At 34.2% G+C, this 23,760-nt stretch overlaps 1 protein-coding gene and 1 long non-coding RNA gene across 5 annotated transcripts in view; one reads left to right on the forward strand and one right to left on the reverse strand.

Annotated features, from left to right (window-relative positions):
• Positions 1-23,760, forward strand: part of PDE3A (phosphodiesterase 3A) — a 308,613-nt gene that overhangs the window by 185,341 nt on the left and 99,512 nt on the right. For all 4 annotated transcript variants that reach the window (XM_054663100.2, XM_520783.8, XM_054663101.2 and 1 more), the window contains one exon: positions 205-255. In XM_054663100.2, the coding sequence (XP_054519075.1) occupies positions 205-255 (51 nt within the window). The remainder of the gene's footprint in view (positions 1-204; positions 256-23,760) is intronic.
• Positions 13,816-23,223, reverse strand: LOC134807469 (uncharacterized). Its single transcript, XR_010147999.1, has 3 exons — positions 23,014-23,223; positions 17,748-17,770; positions 13,816-13,931 (listed from the first exon to the last, which is right to left on the reverse strand). It is a non-coding gene; the product is annotated as an uncharacterized LOC134807469 (long non-coding RNA).

Here is a 23,760-nt window from a genome sequence, read left to right on the forward strand (position 1 = left end):
TACTCTCAAAATGATTAGAAGTTGAAATATTAGCTATCAAACCAGGAGTTTGCTACTAATTTAGGTATGTTAATTTATTCATGATAGCTATTTAATATATTACTAATAAAGATTGGAACAACCTGATTATTCTTTAAAATAAAGAAGAAAAATGTTTGTCAGGTAAAATAATCATTTAACTTATTATAATTTTCATCTTTCCAGCTCATGGGGCATTCAGAATGGGACCACAAACGAGGGCCAAGAGGATCACAGGTAAGTTTCTTTTCCTTTTCTTTTTCACGTTTCGTTTTGTAACACTTCCAGCCACGGGTTTTCTAAAACTCAAGAGATAATAAAATGTAGAGCGAGGAAGAGGCAAAATAACCATGCCATTTGTTTTTATTTAAGTTAACTATAATTAAAGTCTGGATTTCAAATCCCAAAGGCAGATGCCAGGATATTCCTTCTAAGAGCTTTCTGGTATCCCAGATTGGTTGTGTTTATATGAATATAGATTTTATATTCATCTTGTCTCGGCAGAATACATTTTGATCAGCAACCCACTCTCTTTATTCATTTCCTTTGACAATTTTTCCGTGTATTTTCTTTTTTCTTCAGCTTCCTGTTTTTGGTTAAATATTTTGAAATATAATCAGAATAAACTCTGAACTAATTACAAGATTTTGTCTCTAAATTAACTCTTTTCATCTGAGGGAAACAGAAAGATGAAAGGACCTATTATTTTTGAAAAGAAACAAATTCTAAATCTTTCTATATTACCAGAGTGTTTTCATTGTCTTGCTTTATGTCTTAGGCAAAGAGAAAAGCTTCCATGACGCATTTATGCTTTTTAATGACCTAATTAGACAATGTGGATTTGTTTTGCTTTCATAATTACTTTCCCTGATGGAATAAAGGCTGAGCTTTACACTGAGAAAATTATTTCTCCTCCTAGAGCACTTTGTGAAGAAATGTAAAAATAATTTCTCACAAGGCAGCCCATGGTTACCTGACTGTAAACATGCAAAATAAAAATTAAGTGGGTGGAAATTTTTGCTTCTATTGCACACATTTTGTATTTGCTACTAAAAAATATATAAATTACGAAGGGCAGTTGAATGTGCAATACTGTAAATGAAAGTTCATTGGAAAGTGGGGGCTTCTCCCAAGTGTTTACAAAGCTGATTTGTTCTTGTGTTGTCATTAAACTTGTGTGAATAACTCTATTTAATTCAGGTCACTAGGAAAACAAAACCAAGTCAATCAATTGTTTTAGTTCACATTTTAATGACTGATTTTATTTCTGTCCAGTATCAATTTGATTAGTAAATAATGTAAACCAATTAAATTAGGATAATCTAAAAGAATTTATGCCTTACTTTATTTCCCTCCCTCTCACCTCCCCTTCATTTTCTCTGAAAACTCTTCCTCTGTACACATCTATAAAATTTTAAATCAAAATTTGCTGCAAGGTCAGTAATGAAGGGATTAAATTAACATAGAGTAAATTCTTCATGATTCTAAACCAGTAAAAATGTAAAGATAAGTGCAAGTAAGAAGGTCCATGGTTTCTGATGATTGCCACCAAAACATTTTGATATTCAAAACATGCCAAGCAAGTTGTTGAGGACATGTCTCTTCAAAGCAAGGTAGTGTTATATATAGAAAATTATTGTTTAAGATATACATCATTTACTCTCTATTTTGCTTACTTTGGTATAATTTATCTTCAGGTTTAGATTGATCACTATGTCAATATAAATTGACAAAAAAAAAACCTCACAATTGTACAGTATGGTTTTTGTTAACTTTCAGTATAAAAAGAACAAAATTTTCAAAATTCCAAATATTGCATATAGCTAGAAAATGTGAGAATTCCACATATAAACAAAAGCTATTTTCATAAATAAAATTTGATTATATTTGAAAGCCTGAGGTGGTTCTAAAAAGCAAAAGCATTAAAATCGGCTTGCATGAATTACCATTATCAACATCAAGTCTTTTTTGGATCTCTTAACCAGCAAAATAGCTATTCTAAATATAGTATACCTTTGTCCCATTTTGATTCCTCAACTCAGATGAAAACTGTCAAAGTAAAAAACAAACACAACACACCAAAAGATAAGAACAATAAGAACCATAGCAAAAAAACGTTAAAAAGAAAGATAATTTCCAAAGAATTTGGAAATTTCAGGTAGATAAATTAAGTCTTAAGTAATAACTTCTTATCTGATTTCAATTCCCTGCTGACGAAATAATAATAATAATAATAGTAATAATAATAATAACAACAATAATGTTTTCATGTTTTGGATAATTGATCCCTTCTTTTATTGCTATTATCTCCTTGGTCAATATGTCTAAAGCCTTCCAGCTTTTCAAGGGGAACTTCAGACAAGTTGCACTTGAACACAGACCTCTTAATAGTTTACTCCAAAGCCTTGCTCAAGTCCCATCTTAGTTAATTTAGAACTGGTTTCTAAGCACTTCCTATGTTTACAGCACTGTGGTGGGTCTAACTGAAGACAACTGAAAAGACAAGTATACTGCTTTCCAAGAGCTCACAAATTATGGTTGGAAATACAGCAATATTTGTATATATAATTCACATATAAGGCAATCTGATAGACGCAACATTACATACAGTATGTGGTGCATGATGACATATCTGTGAATGACAGTATATATGATGGTGGTCACATAAAATTATAATACCATGTTTTCAGTATGCCTTTTCTATGTTTAGATACACAAATACCATTTGTTACAATTGCCTACATTTTTCAGTACAGTAACATGCTGCACAGATTTGTAGCCTAGTAACAATAGGCTGTAGCATATAGCCTAGGTGTATAATAGGCTATACCATCTGGTTTGTGTAAGTATACTCTATGATGTTCCCACAACAAAATCCCCATCATTAAGTGACATATATACAAAGTGTAATAAGACTATATATATATATTGGGAGGCCGAGGCAGGCAGATCACCAGAGGTCAGGAGTTTGAGACCAGCCTGTCCAACATGGTGAAACCCCGTCTCCACTAAAAATACAAATAATAATAATAATAATAATAATAATTAGCCAGGCATGATGGTGGGTGTCTGTAATCCCAGATACTCGGGAGGTTGAGACAGGAGAATCTCTCGAACCCTGGAGGCGGAGGTTGCAGTGAGCCAAGATCATGCCACTGCACTCCAGCCTGGGCAACAGAACGAGACTCCATATCAAAAAAAAAAAAAAAAAAAAAAAGACTGCATATATACAAAGTGAGATAGGATTTAGGTGGAAGAGCATTTCTTACTCCCTAGTAGACTAGGAAATACCTCTGAGAAGTGATGATACCTGAGGTGTGGCTTTAAGGATGGGTAAGCTTTTGAAAGTACAGAGGAAAAGGTGGATGAAAAAGCTTTGGTAAAAGTCTGAACTGAGAAGAGTGTGGGACACATTTGAATATATGTGAATTTTTTTTATAACTTCTGTATAAATGCTTTTGGATGGCAACTCTTACAGCAATTACTGTGAAGGGATAATCTGGAGAACGCTATACTTCATTGACTAGATAGGCAGAGGAAGTTAAGAGGGTCAAGAGTTTGAAACTGAGTACTATAAGAATTAGGACCATTAACATAGAACAGTTTAGATGAAAGATGATGAGTTCAGGGTTGGCAATATTAAGTGACAAGTGAAGGTGACAATTCCAAAACGAAGTTTCAGGCACATACTCGAGGCCTGATTAGAACAAAGGGTGTCAGTTTGGGAATGCTAATCATACAGGAGATAATTGAGCTCCTCCAGTAGATAGGCTCCCAGAAAAATATTAAAAGAAAAAACAGAATAAAAGTCTGATTTTGGGAAAATATGCTATAAAGACTAGAAACAAGCTGAGGAGGGAGTTAATATGAGTGTGCATGATCTTACTAGAGACCACGTGGAGGAGAAATGATTCAGAACCAAAAGTAGTTACACCAAGAAGAGGAATGAAATCACAGACCAAGGTTCAAGAAAATTAAAAATGTAGCAGATGTCTCTGGGTTTAGTGATTAGGAGGACATTAGTGAACTTTCAAAAAACAGTTTTGAGAAAGAAGTGGTGGAAAGAAGAATATAGAAGAGAATAGTGTAAGATACCAGAAGAGTCTCTTGGAAGAGCTTTGTTTTAAAAGAAAGTTGGGATTGCAGAAAGAGGTGGCAGCAAGAGTGATTTATTTATTTACTTACTTATTTGTTTATTTTTAATGCTAAGGTGAGATGTGTGTCTTAATTACTGGCAGATGAAAAGAATTAGTGTGGAAAAGAAAACACTGAAAATTCTCAATAGTGAGCTGATTCAGGACTGAGGAAATGGTGCGGTTCAGGGAAGGGAATGTGCTTTCTTCCAGAGTGGTCCTTTTGGCACTTCTTCATGTGTTTTCCTCACCGGAAACCCACCCCCACCCCTACCCCATACCAGCCATTTACACTATATCAGAGAAACTGACCCTGTTTGCAAATGAAATACTGGATAAATCCACCAAAAAGTACAGATGGGTAAGCTTTGAAAAGAAAGTAGAGGCCAGGGGCAGTGGCTCACGCTTGTAATCCCGGCACTTTGGGAGGCCAAGGCAGGTGGCACCTGAGGTCAGGAGTTTGAGACCAGCCTGACCAAGATGGTGAAACCCCACTTCTACTAAAGATACAAAAATTAGCCAGGAGCGATGGCATGTGACTGTAGTCTCAGCTACTCGCAAGACTGAGACAGAATAGCTTGAGCCCTGGAGGCAGAGGCTGCAGTGAGCCAAGATTGCGCCGCTGCACTCCAGCCTGGGAGAAAGAGCGAGACTCTGCTAAAAAAAAAAAAGATATTTCTAATAGAAAGAGAGAAAAGAAAAAATAAGAACAGATATTATAACATTAAAAGGTATTATGAACCGATTGACTTCAGTTTTCTTGGTAGGATTGAGGATATAATAGTGAAAAATCTTGAATGCTAGAAAACATATGGAATAAATATTGTTTTAGATATCTAAAAAAGGGAACTTGCTTGATTCCTGCCCAGTACAAAGCAGAGAGCTGTGTCAGATGTGAGTGTGCTAGCCTGCAAGATGAATTTTAACATATTTTACTTTGATTCGCAAAACATGGATATATGTCAGGTACTTTTTTTTAGCCTTTGAGGAATCAGAAATAGACAAAACGTTGGCATCTAGCAGCATCTAATTTTTTTTTTTAAAGTCAACCTTAATTATTGCTAGGATAGAGTTAAGCTTCCCCTGGCTTCTCCCGGGATACTTAATAAATAAGTGATTTTCTCAAATTTCCCTTTGTATTTCAAAATTGTATCATATATGCATTATCACAGAATTTAAGATGCACCATTCATATCAAATACTTGTCCTATAGAAAAATACCTATCTCTCTTCTAGCAAATTCCAACCCTTAATTGCATATGACTTTTTAGACGCAGCAAGAATGTCATTCAAGCTGACTTATATTACTTTATTCTCAGTAATTCTCTTTCATAATTTGTCAGCTCACTCATAGCTTTCTGGCTGATTTTTCTTCTTTCTTTTTTTAAAAGTATATAACTCTCAAATAGTAGATCACCCAAATGTAGGAAAGATGCTAAATGGTAAATAAACTTCCAGCAGCATGCAGAACTCCTTTGTCTGGCAGTGTTCCCAGTAATACCAAATGAAGTCAGGGGATGAAATTCTCAGAAGGCAATTACTTGTTGTTTTTTCTTCATTTTTATTTTTTATTCTTGAAGGAAAAGTTTTCCAGTGGGAAGTAAAGAGAGGCAACAGAAAATATGCTTTTTTTTTTTTTTTTTTTTTTTTTTTTTTTTTGGAGACGGAGTCCGGCTCTGTGCCCAGGCTGGAGTGCAGTGGTGCGATCTCAGCTCACCGCAACCTCTGCCTCCCTGGTTCAGCGATTCTCCTGCTTCAGCCTCCCAAGGAGCTGGGACCACAGGTGTGCACCACCACGCCCAGCTAATTTTTGTGTTTTTAATAGAGACAGGGTTTCACCATTTTGGCCAGCATGGTTTCAATCTCTTGACCTTGTGATCCGCCTGCCTCGGCCTCCCAAAGTACTGGGATTACAGGTGTGAGCCACCGCGCCCAGCTGCTTTTTTTTTTTTAATGCTTAAAAACAGTAGGAGGACATTCCAAGGGGCCAATAATTTACTTATCACTTAGTGGAGGCTCCTTGTGGAAAAGATTAGTTCAATTTGTGACTTTGTAAACATCCTAACACTTTAATATTCTTGGAACCCTCAGGCCTTTATTTACCAATAGTGAAAAACTAGCAAGTTTTTAGTTATTTAGTATATTATTGGTATTTGGCTACCAGCCAGACTGTATTAGCTGGACTTAAAAGTACTTTCAAGAAACAAATTTTTGTGTTGTCCATCTGGTTTTCAAATGATTGAAGTCTTTCTTTAGATAATAAAATTCTGGTTTGTATGATTCTAAATAATTCAAGTATTATGTGTAAAATACTGGAAGATAGCTGAGTATTCCGATGGAAAAAAAGTGATGAAATGCACACTAGACTATCAGTATGCTTACAAATGACCCATGGCCTATTTTGGAGCATGTCTTTAGTGGTTTAACAAGTCCTGGAGGCAACAAATTGTAAAAATTCTAGACTAAAAGCAACTACCTAGATCAGTGAGCCTTTATAGCATAATGTTAAGTCTCAAGGATGAATTTTGATGAGGAGTCATTGTGCTTTACTTTTTTGTCTGTAATTTCAAGGGAATGGATCTGATTGTGATACCTACTGAAGTTGATTAACCTAATCATTTGCCTACTAATGGCCTGATTCAGTGACACGTCACTTCTTTTCTAGGTTAAATCATTTGTTTTTGATAAGAGAATGTGGAGAGAAATTTAAATGCCTTTTCATATTTATCTGGAGTAATGCCATATATATTTATTGAAGTTAATTCCTTTTAATACATTTTGGAAAGATGACCAGCCGTATTTCCCAGGAATTTGTTCCAAGGGATTAATGTGAGCAGATTGGGAGCTCATTATTACGTCTCTCAAATGTCCGACATGTTACCAGGGAATAATTTATGCCCTAGAGCTAGCTGCCAGTGCCACTTTTTCTACAAACATAGTGTCTTTCACTTGCATTTCTTCCTCCTTTTTCATTTTTCCATATATCAACCTAACAACTATTAATATTCGTTCAGAAATTTTTCCAATAATTGTTTAACTTTTGGCAACTCTCCAAAGACAGTTTGGTTTTGGGGTTTTTCGTTTGCTTGTTGTTTTGAGAAATTTGTTTAAATTTTGCTTATACTAACGGGGACCACACAAAATATATTTGCCTAGGGCCTCACTTATTGTAGGGATGGCCTTGTCATTGCATGTAACAGTGACAGGAAGGGACCTAAATATCATATCTATCTTCTCCATTAGGTCTTCCTCTAGATATTTAAAATTTTATCCTTTAGTTAGTTCTGCACTATTGGACAATTATTTTTTACTCTTCCCCCACTCTTTGAAATTGCTTTTATTTAGTTACTGTTTAGTATTATGTCTTTAATTTGCATTGACAAACTGCAAGACACAGTTTTTAGCAAATCTATCATAGTAGGGATATTGCTGACAATGTCCACAGCACACACAGTGTCAAGAGGATGGGGAGACATTTCTCTCTGTCCTCAGAGAAGGGAAAACAGTGTTTCTCTTTAACAACTGAACCCACTAGTATATTAGTTCTCTAGCATCCCTGGTCTCTACCTAGTAGAGGCCAGAAACAACACCCCTAGTCCCCAAGCTGTGATAAGAAAAATGTCTCTAGACATTGTCAAATGTTCCCTGGGAATCAAATTTGCTTCTAGATGAAAACCACTGAAATTACAGCATAATCTCATTGATAGGTGTGTGGAAGATAGTAAATAAATATTTAGTGATTAATCTTGACACTTTATGTAGGAAAATGAGAACATGTTTCTTCAAGCATTTATGCTTTCAGGTTTTCAGGTTTCATCTTTAAGTCTATCGAATAGAAATTTTAAAGAACATATTCATTTCATTGTGAAGTAGTTTTCTCAGAGTGGAATTATGTCCAAGAAATCTAATGGCTAGGTTAGGGGGGAATGTACTCTTCCCACACTTACACATTTAAGTGATTCGCAGGAGGAAAGAGAGTTTGGCTATGTCCTCACAGTAGTTTCATGGAACTTGTGTTTCAGGGAAACTGATGGATGACCTTCTGTAAGTGACTCTTTATTACAGGCCCTGGTCTCTTAAAAGAACATTGATGAACAGGAATCAAATCCACAGAAATAAAAGGGAAAATTGCCACTGGCATTTATGCTTTTATTGTTTTCCCCATGTTTATAGATTAGTAGACATGTTGTTTAATACTTATTGAATGACCCTCTTATGTTGGGGCCTGTGGACATCATTTCCATGACATGGGCACTACCTTGTGTTTGTTTAGCCAAATCACAACCTGTGGTACTTTATTTGAAACGAAACAAAGCAATCAAATAAACAACCACTGATAATAGATGTTTCTCTGCAGGGACTGCAGATAGTTTAAGCAATAGTCAATTTTACTAAGTGTACAAAAGCATATTTTGAGAGAGAAATAAAAACAAAAATAATACCTATCACTTTAAGCCACAGTTTCTGACCACTGTTGCAGTTGTGACTTTTCTTATATTCTTTCCCCCAGATAGCTTATTGTACACATTAAGAAAATTAATGCAAGTATTTTGCATGTACGTTCTTGTAAAGCAAATATACACATTCTGAAAAATTTCCAGCTCTCAAGTTTTGCCTTCCACTTGAGAGAATAACAGGAGAAAAATATGCTAACTTGATAACAGTTAATTTTATCTTTGAATTGCAATATCTGACAAAGGGAAATAATTTTTATCTCACGCTGGGTGATTTTATACCATCAGCAGCATTGAGTAAGATCTTGTTTTTTATTAATCCTGACAACATACCCTAAAAGGGAAGTTCTGTGGGTGGATTTTTGATTTTTACTCCACTTATAGATAAAACTGATAAAAAAAGATTGTGCCAAAAATAATCAGCTTCTCATATAAGATTAAAATCTAAGACTAGGATGTATTAACTAGAACAAATAATCAGATATAGAGGTAGATAAAGGTGATATAGGGTGGAGGAGGTTATATGGAGTAGTAAAGACAGTTAACTGGAGAGGGTGAATTGAGGCAAAGAAAATGGGAAATGTTGATCTTTTAAGATGAATATTAACATCCATTTTCGTATACTAACAAAAAAACACAGGATACGGGCTTTTAGTACTTTCTTGGTACAATTTTTTTTTTTTTAATTTGGAGAAATTGAATGTTTTAATTTCTTATTAACACATATCCAGGCTATATGTATAAGTATGTATTTCTAATAGCATTAACATCTTATTTATGGTACAGGAATTTTTCTTTACAGCCATTCTAGGGAACAAACTAAAATATTGTTTAATAGCATTCCTCACAAGATTTTATATTCTCATCAAAGGTACTGATTTTCTTACAAAGATTTACCTTGGGAGAACAAAGGTGGTTTAGCAGTTATGTTGTCAACATTAAGTGATTGTCCCATGTTATGTAAAATTCAGCCATCATGTAAACATCAGTAAACCCAAAGTTACCAGGGCTGATAACTACAAAGAAAAAGCCTGGAATAATATTAGCGATATTAACTAAAATTATCTTAAAAGTCACAAAAATGAAACTTCTTGTCAGATTTGATTTTCTAGATCACAGAAGTTTGTTTTGCTTTTTGGCGGAGTTTTTTTTCCCCTTTTTTGGTGGTGATGCATTGTGTAATAAGCAATTCTTGGAAAACTCTTAAGTGTTACAAGTTAAAGCTTATTGGAAATCTGCAGGTTATCAAACTTGCATCAAAATAGTTTGCTCGCTGAGTTCTGTGGTGTTGTGTTTAAATACTTCTGGGTGACAGTTTCCACTTGGATCTCTACAACTATTTCCATTTTAGAATTTTGTAATCATATTCTTTGTTTTCAAATCATTTTAACCCTGAATTTAGAGAAAGTTGTTTACATAGTATCAGCGATACACACTTAAAAGGGTATTTTTTTTTAAGTTTAGGAGTAAAAACCTCTCAGAAAATTGTGGGTGAGACAAACAGATGGAGTAGGAATCGCAGAAATAAACTACATCATGATCAGTCAGGAAGACGTAGTGCAAACAGATATAAAAGCTCTAGTTCTCAAAGGACTGGGAGCAGAGGAGTGGAAAGAAGTAGTCTATCAAAGATGATGATTGGAAAATATAGAAAAGACCATCTCATGAAGCAAAAAGAACATGGCCATTGAAGCCATGTTGAAGTTACAAACATGCAGTGAATTTTTTGTTGTTGTTGTTAGTGGGAATGAATGATGATTTGGGGGACCGACGGGTCTTAACTCCACTTTTACCACTCATTGTCCCTATTCAGGTGTACGGTGACTTAGTGCCATAACTTTGGTGACATTTCTCTTCTGGTGCCTCAAAAATATGGTAGTATATGCACAATTATTGCATTTTCAGGCCTTTGCATGAGTTTTTAAAGAGTATTCCAATTAACTATAAGTTTAGGAAATGTAATCCTAGGACAATTTAGTTTTCTTTTTCGTGGAGAAATACAGCATGACTTCAAACAAGTTTTGCTAAATAGTAAATTTGCAGCAGCCAGTTTTGTCTTATACTGATTATGGCAACCTTGTGTATAGTGAATTTTTAATTAATATTTCTAAAATAAATGAAAGCATTATAATTTATGAACTTAAGAGTTTCATTTATTCAAGTAAGCTTTGCTGAACCAATGTGTCTTGAGGAAATCTGTTAATCCATAATAAAATATAGCAGCCCTTGAGGAATTAGTGAAATTATATCTAAAGCATGAATAATAAAGCCAAGAAGCCTTTTGTTTTATTTATGCTATTCCCCTGCTTTCAGGCTTTTCTGTTTCGAAAGCGTACAGCTAAGTTGAGATTCCCAACTTTTAATGTCCACGATACCTTATTGTAGGACAGCATATTATTACTTTGACTGTAAACTGAAATTACTGGATGAAGAATAATTTGTCATGTTGTCATTACTTAAGGAGAAGATAGTATTTAAATATTGACTTTTTCATACAGGAACATGTGTTCTCATTCTCTAGGCATGTGACTACTCCCCCCCACTTCCTCCCTTTTTTCTTTTCTTTTTTTCTCTTATCACATGGAACTTTTGGGCTCAGGAGTGATTCTGTCTCATGCAGCTTAGGGATCTGAAATTTACATAAGGACGTTAATAGAAGCTTATGACACATGATATGACCAGGCTTTTCACTATTTTTTGCCATTTATTTGGCTTAAAATCAATGGAACAAACTGAACTTGGCATTACTATTTCTGTTCAAAAAGAAGAAAAATATATAATTTTACTGTTTTTTATGTTTTGGTCTTGGCACTGTGGCTTTTGTTTATGGAAAAAGACAAGAGAGGAAAAAAGCATTATTTTAACTTCACATGATAAATAATCATACCAAACTGATATTTCCTTAAAAAGTATTTGTTCGTTTTTCTTATTACAATGAGTATTGCTAGTAATTCAGTGCAAGTTTGAAATGATATACTGGTAATATCTTCTTTAAATAGCATTATAGGTTTAAGTACATCACTAACATCATAACTTTATAGAGATATTGCATTAGAATTCATCTAGTTTCTGTACTTATTCATGAATAAGAGATGCTTATGTAGATGTTATTTCTTCTTGACAAATTCTATTAGCATAAAATAAAAGCATTAATATTTACTTTTAATAAAAGTCATAACATTTAGTGTTAAGTTCCTTTATAAGTGCTTTATGGACATTATTAACTAATTTAAAACATCAACTATTTTTATCTGGAGTGAATTTCTGCCAATATTAATTAGGAAAAATAGGGATATAAATAACGTCTATGGCTTCTAAATGTTTAAAAGACATTCTATGTTCGTCATTTTATGCACTGGTGGTTGTGGAACTTTTAATCAGTGGATACAGCATTGGAAGTAATATTTTTGGGAATGAACAGTGTTATACATATTATATGCATAGCTAGAAGCATAGGAGAGGCTGTCATTTGTTATACTAGATATCAAATTGTTGAACCTGTTTCTCTTTTCATGTGACACAACATTTCATACATACAGCACAGTATAGTGAATAATGTGCAAAAGCTAGGTAGATTTAATGAATATTAAAATTTTCTGTATTTGATGCAGTATTTTTGTTGATAGCTATACGACTGCTTAGAAATAATCTCATTAAACTTTTTCATAATGTATTCATTATTCCCATTAATAGATATATACTTCATTAAATTTATTTTACTATGTTTGACCTTTTGGGAATTTAGAGAATATGGATAAAGAAGTAGTTTAGAGAGCATGGAAAAGAATTAGAGGAAATGGAAAGGATTAATTTTCAAAGAGACAAGCAAAATTGGTTGATTTTAATTTTTAAAGGCTGAGTACATTGATAAATGTGGATACATGTAATATCTATTTTAATACCACCTGGAAAAAGCTGGCATATAGCCACCACATTAATAAATATGTGTGTATAAATGGGTTGTTCTAAACGAATGAATGTTGTCATAAGCATGCCTTATATTAAAAATAAAATCATTATCTTTATGGAGATATAAAAAAAGTAAGATATTTTATTAACATTATTCTTTTCCAAATATGCTAACTTTGGTAACCACATTTAAAGTCTTTTTGAAATCATGTTTTAAAAAATCATCCCTATGATGGTCACCAGATTAACTTCTTAATATCAGCTTCATTTAGATAAACTATGAAATTGGAAAACTGATATTATGTATTGCTTCACTGTCTTCTACAAATACTTTCTGTACATTGTATATAAATAATGTCTTTAAGAGTTTAAAAGATAAAGATGTTCTATATATTTTTATTTTAAAAGTTTATTTATTTATGAGGGAATTAGGGTTACAATAGTATGTCTCTCTCTTCTTTCATAACCTTGTAAGGAGTGTCCTGTTCGCAGCAGAATAGCTTTTGCAGAACAAAATCACAGGATTAGAGAAGAATTGTAAAACCCATTAAGGCATTACCCTATTTAATATTTTTATCATTAATTAATATGCCCCTCATAATGCACATTTACATTTTGACATCAAAAAGAAGAATATGTAGCTAATGTATGAATGATAGAATACAGATTTAGAAAGCTTTCTCATTAACCTTCAGTTAAAATACTAAACTAAGAAGATTCAAGAGGAGAAAATAAAATTTTGCACTTAAGTTTTTAATAAAACTTCAGTGTGGAAAGTACCTGCATATTTGTTCATAAGCAAATGAAGAAACAAGAAGTAAGATTTAAGAATTTGGATTGACGTCAAGCCCAATATCATATGGCTTTTCTAACAGCAAGTGCCACTTTGGGCTTCACTAACGTATTTATGGCATACAGAACAGAATAATTAATTCAATAAATTCTGCGCTGGCCAGATGACCTCTGCAGTGTTGAATTCAGTTCTGAGTACATAATTTCAAGAAGGATATTGAAAAGCTGATGCACTCACATAAACAATCAATATGTCTAGAAACAGTGTCCCAGATGAGGTGGAAGTTTAGCTTATGAAAGAGAACTTATGATGAAAAACAAGAGAGGGAGAAAAACTGTGCTCTCTTAAGTTATCAACGCGGTGGCTCACGCCTATAATCCCAGTGCTTTGGGAGGCCACGTGGGTGGATCACTTGAGGCCAGTGATTTGAGACCAGCTTGGCCAATATGGTGAAATGCCATCTCTACTAAAAATACAAAAAATTAACTGAATGTGATGGTGCATACCTGTAATCCCAGCTACTTGGAAGGCTGAGGCAGGAGAATCTCTTGAACCCAGGAGGTGGAGGTTGCAATGAACCAAGATCATGCCACTGCACTCCAGCCTGGGCAACAGAATGCGACGCTGTCTCAAAAAAAAAAAAAAAAAAAAAAAAAAAGGTGTAAAGGGAGTGAAATTTTTCTCTTTGTCATTCTGTAGGGTGATATTTGGACAAGTGAATAGAACATAGAGCAGTCAGATTTTGCTTAAATATAAGGAATACATTTCTAGCCATTCAAATTGATTTAAAAATAAAATAAGGCAGTGGTTTTCCTAAATATGAAATAGGTTAAATGATTGTGCATAGAGAAGTGTCTGTTAGAGTAGATGAGCCAACTTCGTAAGCGTTCATTTTTTTGTTTCTGAACAGTCATGAACAGACCAAGATATGAAAATCTTAATCTCCTAAATTATTGTGTGTCTCAGTGTACCTCAGAGAAGAGTCCTGTAACTATGCTCTTCATTTAATGGAAATTTCCAAATCTAGGCAAACCATGAGTCTTGAGCTCAGATCTAGGCTGTCTTCTGTACAGACTAGAATTGTCAGCTCCCCTTGAGGAGCTGTTTTTAAAGCAGTCATTCCTATGGACTAGTAGTATCCATTCAGTATCAGCTAGTGAACTTATTAGACGTTCTGATGGACAATGTTTTAGATGAAACTAGAGAAGTCTTCCTTTTAAGAAGTTTCCCAGGTGATGTGACAAGTGTTCATGTTATGATAGCATCAACTTAAATGTGTCAGTATGGATGATGATTGGATTTCGGTACTTAAAGTAATCTTTGTATTGCTTCTGCCTAAAATTCTAGAGTTAGAGCTAAATTTCTTTACTACTTCATGTTTGTTCATCCATGAATTGTGGGAGCTTATGTTGTAGACTGATCTCAGTCATATATTCATTAGTATGAATGAAAGATAATGAGAATAATGTTTGATGAGGAAATGAGGGAAAATAAATGTGGGTACTGAGTACTGTGTTGAAAGACAGGGAAACAGCATTGAGGATTGATACAGGTCTCTCTTCTCACAGCCTCTGGCACCACAGCAATAATATTGTAAACTCTAAGGAGAGCCATTTACATTATAGTGTACATGAATGATGACCCCCCTGGAGTTGTGCAGTGCACGACACTCACAACTGCATACATGATCCTTTTAAGCCCTTTACATCTACTTCTATACTTAGAATTACTTCCAAAGCCTAAACTTGAATCCTACATTCTGATTAACTCTCAGGAAAACAAAACAAGGCCTGTTATTTTCTGACTCCTAGCTTTTCTACCAGTATCTTACCTCTCTATCTAAAGTAGATCAAATATCCTGTACTCTGGGTGGCATCATGTTATTTCACTCCTCTGGGCCTTTACAAGTACACTGTTTCAACTTTTAATAAATCTTAAATACAACTGAAACATTATTTGAGTCCCAGCTCTAAGCACTGTTTTCGTAACACATTTTACATCCATAATGCATTTATCATAGAACTTAGAACACTCTGCAAAATTTCCCACTAGACTAAAGCTTCTAGTATCCAAGTAGTACTTCATTTGACTCTCCAATAGTGATTGCCACCCATAAGTTGTTCAGGAAATGTTGAATCAATGAATGAGAGTGGGGCATAAAATGGGAAATTTGAGCACACAGAACTTTCATTTAACCTACTTCACTATTTGACTATGGTGTGGCCTTGCTTTTAATTGGAGGATAGCTGGAGTTGCAATCAGTATTCATGAAAGCATGTTTTAAAAAAAATGAGAATCAGTCTAACAGAATCTGAACTTTAAAAAACATCTCATTACTGATTATACATGGTGACGATATTTTCCAAATCGTGGAGCTTCTACTGGGAAAAGGTATGAATAACCTTTTTGTTCTATAATGATTTTCAACAGAAATTATATTAGAGAAGGACAGTTGAAAGCCTTTTAAAAATAAATTCAGAAAGTAATCCAAATCAAGTTTATGATAAACTGGCTCAGTGTATTTATTAAATGTATTTTTAGTTAATTTTTAATGAGTTATAAAAATATGACCTGGGACCAAAAAACTTCCCAGTAAAAGTTCTAGAATGATTTTTTAAGATGTTACAAAACTATCTTAGAATGTTAAACAGAATATTTTATTAACGTAGAACTCTTCACTAAACTCCCAAATGAAAACCAGATCTTTCCATCTCAGTAAAATACTAAAGTATCATGAAACTTTATAATCCTTATCTAGCACCAAATCTACTTTTATCTAAAGATTGACAATGTCCATCCTTCTGCATTTTTTCCTCTTTTCCTCGTGGATTAGTAGCATATTTAGAATTTTTGAGGTTTCATGCTAAAATTTATGAAGGAAAATAAAATATATAATACCCCGTCACAGTAGAAGGGAATACTAAACATCTGTTCAAAGAATAACTCGTTGAGCAGACAAGTCATTTAAATATAAAATATGCAAATTATACAAGTGATTTTAGTGCTTTGGACAAGATTATTCACTGCCACGGTCCCTCCAATTCTGAAGTTCGTGCATGTATTTTATGTTTTGCCTAGAATAAGTTATTTTTGTAAATGTATGAAATACCAAATCAGAAATGCCAATATATAATATCTTCCCCCCATACTGTACTGATTGGTATTCATCAGTAACTACCAGTCAAATGACTAGTCTACATTTCTAAACACACTGAAATTTCCAAACTTGGGAGTTGGTTCATTTGAGAGTGAAGTGCTTAACTGGTGATACTTGTGTCTTTTTAAAAACTAACTTTGATGGTAAGTTTTTTGTATTTTATAAGTAATTTTTCATTGCTTCCTGTAACAACACATAAAAGATTTAAAATAAAATACTTAAAATATACCTTGAATTAATTAAAGGAAAAAGAAAGCGACATTAATTGAATATGTATTTTTGCCATATATTGTGCTAAGTACTTTTTTCACAGAATTTATTTTAATCTACAAAATAATTTCTGAGAATAGATAATTTATTTATTCAGTTAAGGTTTTGGGGCATCTCCTGTGTGTAGGCACAGTGCGGTGGTGAAGCAGTTCCATGGGAAACAGGACAGATGAACTTTTTGTTCTCATGAAGCTCGTATTCTAGAATTCTAGATATTATTATTATACCTTTACCTATGAAGAGACAGACTTGAATAGTTGTTATGACTTGCCGAAGTCACTGAGCTAGAAAGAGGTAAGACTGTGTTCAAATGCAAGACTAAGATGCAAGACTGTTTTCAAATGCAGGACAAACGCAAGAGGTAAGACTGTTCTAATTTGAAAAAGCCACTTTCGTCTCTTCTGTGCTATATTCCCTTCCCCAACATATATTTAAGATGTGATTTATCATGAAGATATCCAAACACTTTGCCATATAAGGTCAAAATTCAGTTTTTTTATACTGATGCTAATTATGATCATTTAAAATAAATTCATTTTTATTTAATTATTTGCTAAACCTGAATTTTAATTAGAAACATAATCCCTATATTGTGATAGAGATTATAAATTGAGTCTCAGAAATTTAAATAACTACAAGGTCAATCTTCGAGTAGTGGGTTTTCCAAACAGTCTTGTAAATGTGCAGGAAAACAAAAACATTTCAGAATTGCTTTTCTGACAAAAAGAAAAAATGGAGATTTCAGCCCACAGAAATATAGCCCTGCATTTTCTGCTTCTAAGCCTGCCTTATGTAAATTAGATTTATTATGTCCAGTACATGAAGAAATTCCATGCCAAACCTATATAGCTCTTTAAGCTTTCTACTTCACCACATTTGCAGCGGGTCTGTTAAGTAAGTTAGTTTATTTGGAGTAGAAATTACCTCTGAATATGAACTTTGGAAGACTTCTAAAAGTGATATAACCTCTCATTTAACCAGCACGAGGTCCATGGGGGTAAAATTTACTATACCTGGTCTTCTTAAAGCTGCACATCTGTGAAAGCAAAAAGTTATAATTAAGTTTTTCTGGAATTTCATGAAATTGCACATTTTAAAGTATAGTCCTGCAGGACTTCACGTTAACTGAAATCAAAGACAGCCTGGTACAGTGGTGAAGAGAATGATCTTTGAAATAATAAAAATTCCAAGTCCACCACTGAATGTATACGTGACCTTAATTAGATATTTAACCTTTGGAAGTAATGCTTTTTCATCTAGAAAGTGAGTCAGTATCTACTTTGAAAGTTTGTTCTGTGGATACAATACGTTGGAAGACATTAAATTAAAAAGTATGTGGAATAAACACTCTTATTTAGATGATAGCTTTCATCATTATCATTATCATCACCATCACCATCAACATCATCATCTTGCTCCCACCACCACCAGCTCCACCTGTATATCATGCTATACAAGTATGCTCAGCATGATGAGCCCAGGCCTTCTTTTCTCTGATCCTTCAGAAAATGACTTACACGATGCCCTTGGACCATGGAGGATCAACTTACAAGGTCACATTTGTCTGACTGTCCCTAATATAGCGATATGTAGCATCTTCTAATCTTTTTCTCCCACAAACGGCAAGATATCTCAATATCATCCTACAGTAAAGGGAGATTATACTGCCTCATAATCTATTCTACCAAAATGATTGTTAGCAGGATCCCACCATTACACAGATTTTTCGTTCATACTTTAGAGATGGCATCGAAACCAAGCCCCCAAATGGAAATATCTTCCTCCCAAGTTTCTATAAATGCCATTGGACATACTATTTATTGAGTTAACTTTGACTACGTGAGTAAGACAAATTATTTGTCTAAGTTGGAATGCCTGTTTTTCAAGTAATTCATGAGGAGGAATATAATATTATCCACAAAGTATTCCTTAGGAATTTTCAGTGGGAATAGTAATTTTGATGTCCTATATCTTATATTTTATGAAAGAAATTAAGACAAAGTTGTTGTTACTAAAATTGGATTTACTTTTTAATCGACATTCTTATTAGTTGGCATCAAACAAAATGTTACTTAAGTAAATTTCAGCTTACCTAATTTATCTTATTTAACTCTTTCATTATGGCTAATATAGTATTTGAAATTAAGCTATAAAATCAATTAAGATTAAGCTGTAAGAAAAAGTTCTGACTAAAATTAGGAGGGAAAAATAAAGCTCTGATTAAATAAACAATTACAGAAAAATAAATTTTAACTCTAAGATAAATTTGCCTTGCAGCTTGGTTTTGATGTACAATTTGTGTATTAGCTGATTAGGTAACTTCAAAAGTCATCAGCTATCTACTGGTTACAATACAGGGAACATTTGGGAATCTAACCTATTAACACATAATTTAATAGGTAACACATGTTACTCTCTAAGATTGTTTGGGATCATCTACAGACTTTCATCCAAGTGAAAAAGAGTTCTACTTCATTCTGAGTTAGGTCACAAGGTCCTGTGAATTTTAGCTGTTTATAAATTTTCACTGAGAGGCTGTTCTTTCATCCTCCTATTTTTTTTAAGCTCAAAGTTCTTGATTTAATCTGATAAATGAGCTCAAGTTACAAATTCTAATCTGATAATTTTTAGTTTCTTATACACCTGATTGAAATAAGGGTCTTTTTAAAAAAAATGTAGCACAAAACCCAATGCAAAACAACTAAGAAATTTGGTCAATATTTGTATATGTACACAAAGAACTTACACCTAAAACCTATTGCTATATCTTAATTTGAACTTTTTAAAAAATTGATTAATTTTTGTGGGCGCATAGTAAGTGTATATATTTATAGGGTACATGAAAGATTTTGCTATAGGTATGCAATTCTAACAGGCACATTATGGAAAATGAGGTATCCATCCCCTCAAGCATTTATCCTTTGTGTTAAAAATAATCCAATTATACTCTTTTAGTTATTTTTAAATGTAGAATTATTAATTTGCATTTTTATTATACTAATCTATAAAATGAATATTATTGAGAGAATTGCTTAAATTTTAGCATTACCAGTCTTTAAGTTTTCTAAATATGGTTTTGGAGTAAAATATTATCTTACCTTTCCAAAGCAAGGAATTTGGAAACAAGATTAGTCTCAAGTATTAATTGAAGTATGAGTACTATTTCATATGTTACAATTTTTATATTATCTATTGAATGTTAGATTGGCAGGAAATAGCAAAATTGACTAAAATAGAGATGTGAACATCCTGAAATAAAGACAGTACTATATACAACTAATTAAAAACAGAGGGATGAGTAGTTTGGCAGAAGAATTAAGATATCTGGAAAATGAAATAAGAATTGCCTTGGTCTTACATGATGTGAAAGGACTATATCCACTACTAGCAATAAACAGAAAAGAGAAACTGACTTTCAGCATTAAGCATTCACTGGTGGAAATGAAGTTAGACAGTTTTCATTTTAAGTGTGCTCAATTTATGGATATTCACGGAAATATAATTTGTCAAGTAGAACAATCTTCTTGTCAGTTACAGAAAATATATTGATAATGAGAATGTTATTTATCTTCCCTTAGCCATGTGCCATTATGGGCTCAGATTGGCTTCTCGTTTTTTAAATGGAATGTGTCCAGTTGACAGAGTACAAGATTCAGCAACCTAGAGAGTAACATGGAATTATACAAAGAAATAAAAGGATAAGTTGGAAACATGAAGTTTTTTTTTTTTAAACTAAACCAGGTGAGGTCCCCCAAATACAATGAAGAGATTGAGGAGTTAGCACCCTCCAATACATCACAGGTGCAGCAAATGCAATACCACTGTATTAGAAGTACTTTAGAGGGGGAAAATATTAAATCTTCCCATGGTAACAAGTAGAAACTGGAATAAAGACTACTCAGATTATACATGAACCACCCCCACCCCCGAACAAGGAATTACAGAAGAGTTTTCTAATTTTAAAGAGCTGGCTAGAGCCAAGTTACATGAGTAGGTGTGAAACAGTGGTGCTTTGGGCACCCAGTGACTAGGTGAGCATGGCCAAGAACAGCATTCTAGAGCACGCAGTCCATGTGGGTCAAGAGTGTTGAAATATGATGAAATGGTGGGTTAGGTAGGAATCACTGATACATACCTTGTTTGCCCTGCTAAGGACCTGGGAATTCACCCAGTAGATAATAAAGAACAATCAAAGGATTTTAAGTAAAGAAGGTTTGCTACATTTAATGCCCCTCTCCTCACAGTGTTATTGAACTGTCAATAATATCAACACACATTAAACTGAACCGCATATTCAGTTTAATGTGTGTTTTTGTATAATTTGAACAAGACTGGAAACCAGGAGACCTGAACTCAGATTCCAGCTGGCTTAGCCCCAAATGAGCTGGGTAATCTTGGACCAGTCAAATAATCTCTTTATGTTCATTATGTTGAACTAGTCAAATAACATCTTTATGTTCCAGTTTTGTTAATTTTAAAAAAGAATGAATCTAGCTTGGATTACATCTACTGTCTCTTCTTCTTTTATTTTGTGGTTGTGTTCTGTGGCACAGAAATGGAATTTAACACATACAGGAAATGTGCAGTCATTTTATTTACCAAACACGGGACGGGCCAGGGGAGAAGCATTTGTTTTCTTGTATAATTAAGAGAAAGCTGTTGAAAATATAAAGACAATTGAAGTAGTAGTTTTCAAAAGATGGGAAGGAGGTAGAGGTGTGAATTCGGAAACAAGCTAGTAACAAACGTAGGTTTGAAAAATTTACCAGAGTGGGAGAGGGGCAGTCCTGTGAGAATTCCACTCATTTCGTTACATGTTCCAGGGAGAAACTGGATAGGTTAGGGTCAATGAAGTCGGAAGAAATTCTTAAAGATTACTTATGCATTAGGTTTCACTTTGTCTCTAGGAGTTTCACACTATTCCAAGACAGTACAAGGCAGGAGTTAGTCTAATATGCTCCCCAGAGAAGCCTTCATAATAAGCTATATTCTTTATGATCTTTATTTTCAATTCAAGGACCGTGTCAGGATAGACAAGGTGGTACTGCAGTATTAAACAGACCCCAGTTCTCAAAACAGTGAGGTTGATTTGTTGCTCCATACTTTGGCTAGGGCTCTGTTCTGTATCGTCGTCACTCTGAGACAGAGATGGTGGGGCAGCCACCGCCTAAGACATTATTAATCACCGTGGCAGAAGGAAGGAGAATTCTATTGGGTATGGCTTTGGCAGTTAAGTGTCACGTTCTGGAGTAATACAACTAATACATACACACACACACACACACACACGTAGTACTCACTAATGCGCAGGTGGAAAATAGGATCATCACAATAAGCACGATCATTTGAAAGAGAAGAAAAGAACCCACACACCATCACTAACCTGAAGCAATTCCAAAATCTTACTGGGAGGCTATTTGAAAGTCCCTTATCCTAGGGCTAGATACATTTTTAAATTATTATTGTTAGATCTGGTTCTGCTTCCTGGGAGAAAGCCTCTGTCTATCGTTCTCTGATCCCCTGGTCCCACTCTCCCTGGTCTCCCTGATCTGATTATCTTCTATGATCACCTATAAAGTGAGCATTGGAAAGGATGCCGTCCTGGGGGCTTTGCAGTTTCATTTGATCACTTCCTATATGTAAGTCTTTAGGAGTTTAAGAGTTGTGTTAGGTACTGAATAGTGTTCTTTTCATAGTATAATACTCTCAAAACCATAGCTCCTTTTAAAATTAATTCAGTACAGTTTTGTATGCTAATAACTGCACCATCAGTTTTATTTTTTTTCTCGGATGTACTTTTAAGATTTGCTGTATTTCTGTGTCCTTTAGGTGTTGTGCTTCTCACTCCCAATTTAGGTGATGATAATTTCAGACTGTCAGGCTTTGTTGGGAAACCCTAGAAGATTTTCCATGAGAAAAGAATTTTTAGTCTCTTTTCCTTGAGTTATTCTATCCAACTGAAAAGATATATTGAGTCCTATAACCTTAATTTGATTTTGCTCTTAAACACTTTAATCCATTCAGAGGATTTATAATGGGTGTGGTGACCACATCTTGTTTAACCCTTACTGAGGCTGAGTTGAAATATGCATTTTTAGCTCAGTGCCCTTCCCAGTTCTTCTGCTATTTAAGAAGGGAAAGCAGTTGCCTTTTCCGTGTTCTTGGACCTTTCTATTCCCTTTTTTTTTATCCTTGCAAACAAATCTAGTCTTTTCTGAGCTCATTTGTCTCTTATACCTTGTCAAATACAGATCACAGTAACCAATAAATGATACTTACATCCTGTTGTCCATTCTCTCTGGTAGAGCTACAAGTCCATTAGGTCCTTCATCTACCTCCGAAATATTGCAGACAGCAGTGTTACCATATGCTCCTTCTCTGTGTCACATAGACCACCTCTTTCCAGCCACTAATGCCAGGTTCCTCAGCACCAGCTCTCAGGCCCCTCCCCTATTGCCTCATGTAGTTGGGATACTTTACAGCAACAGCCCACTCTGGGTACCAGTTCTGAATAACTTTCTACTCTGCAATCAGCAGTATGTACAATGATTCAGAGTTGCACATTAGGTAATGCTTTGGTAAAAATCAAAGGTTCTTAGGCTCAATCAAAGGGATTGAGAAAAATCTAAGAGACTGCAGAGAAAACAATTGAAGAGCCATGTATTATAGAAATTAGAGTGGGAATGTACTCTCACAGAAAGAAAAGTACCAACTGAAAGGCTGGTCAAGATTTGATTAATTCACAAAGAAAATTACAAAAAACTTTAGGAAAAAAACCTAGTATTTGGGATGTACAAGTGAGACCATGCACGTTAGATCAAAATTTGGTAAATATAAAAACAAACATAAACATAAACTATAATCAATTAAAATTGTATAGTTAGCATCAGAGAAGTATTTCTTTAATTAAATTAAATCCACCTTGCCCATGATAGATTAATCATGTAACAAGCCACCTCTTAGGGGATTCTGTGCCAGTTTAAATAATCTCATGACTTGGGGGTAGAGAATTGTGAGGAGGGAAGA

This window comes from Pan troglodytes, chromosome 10 (genome assembly GCF_028858775.2).
Source record: "Pan troglodytes isolate AG18354 chromosome 10, NHGRI_mPanTro3-v2.0_pri, whole genome shotgun sequence".
Classification (NCBI taxonomy): Eukaryota; Metazoa; Chordata; class Mammalia; order Primates; family Hominidae; genus Pan; species Pan troglodytes.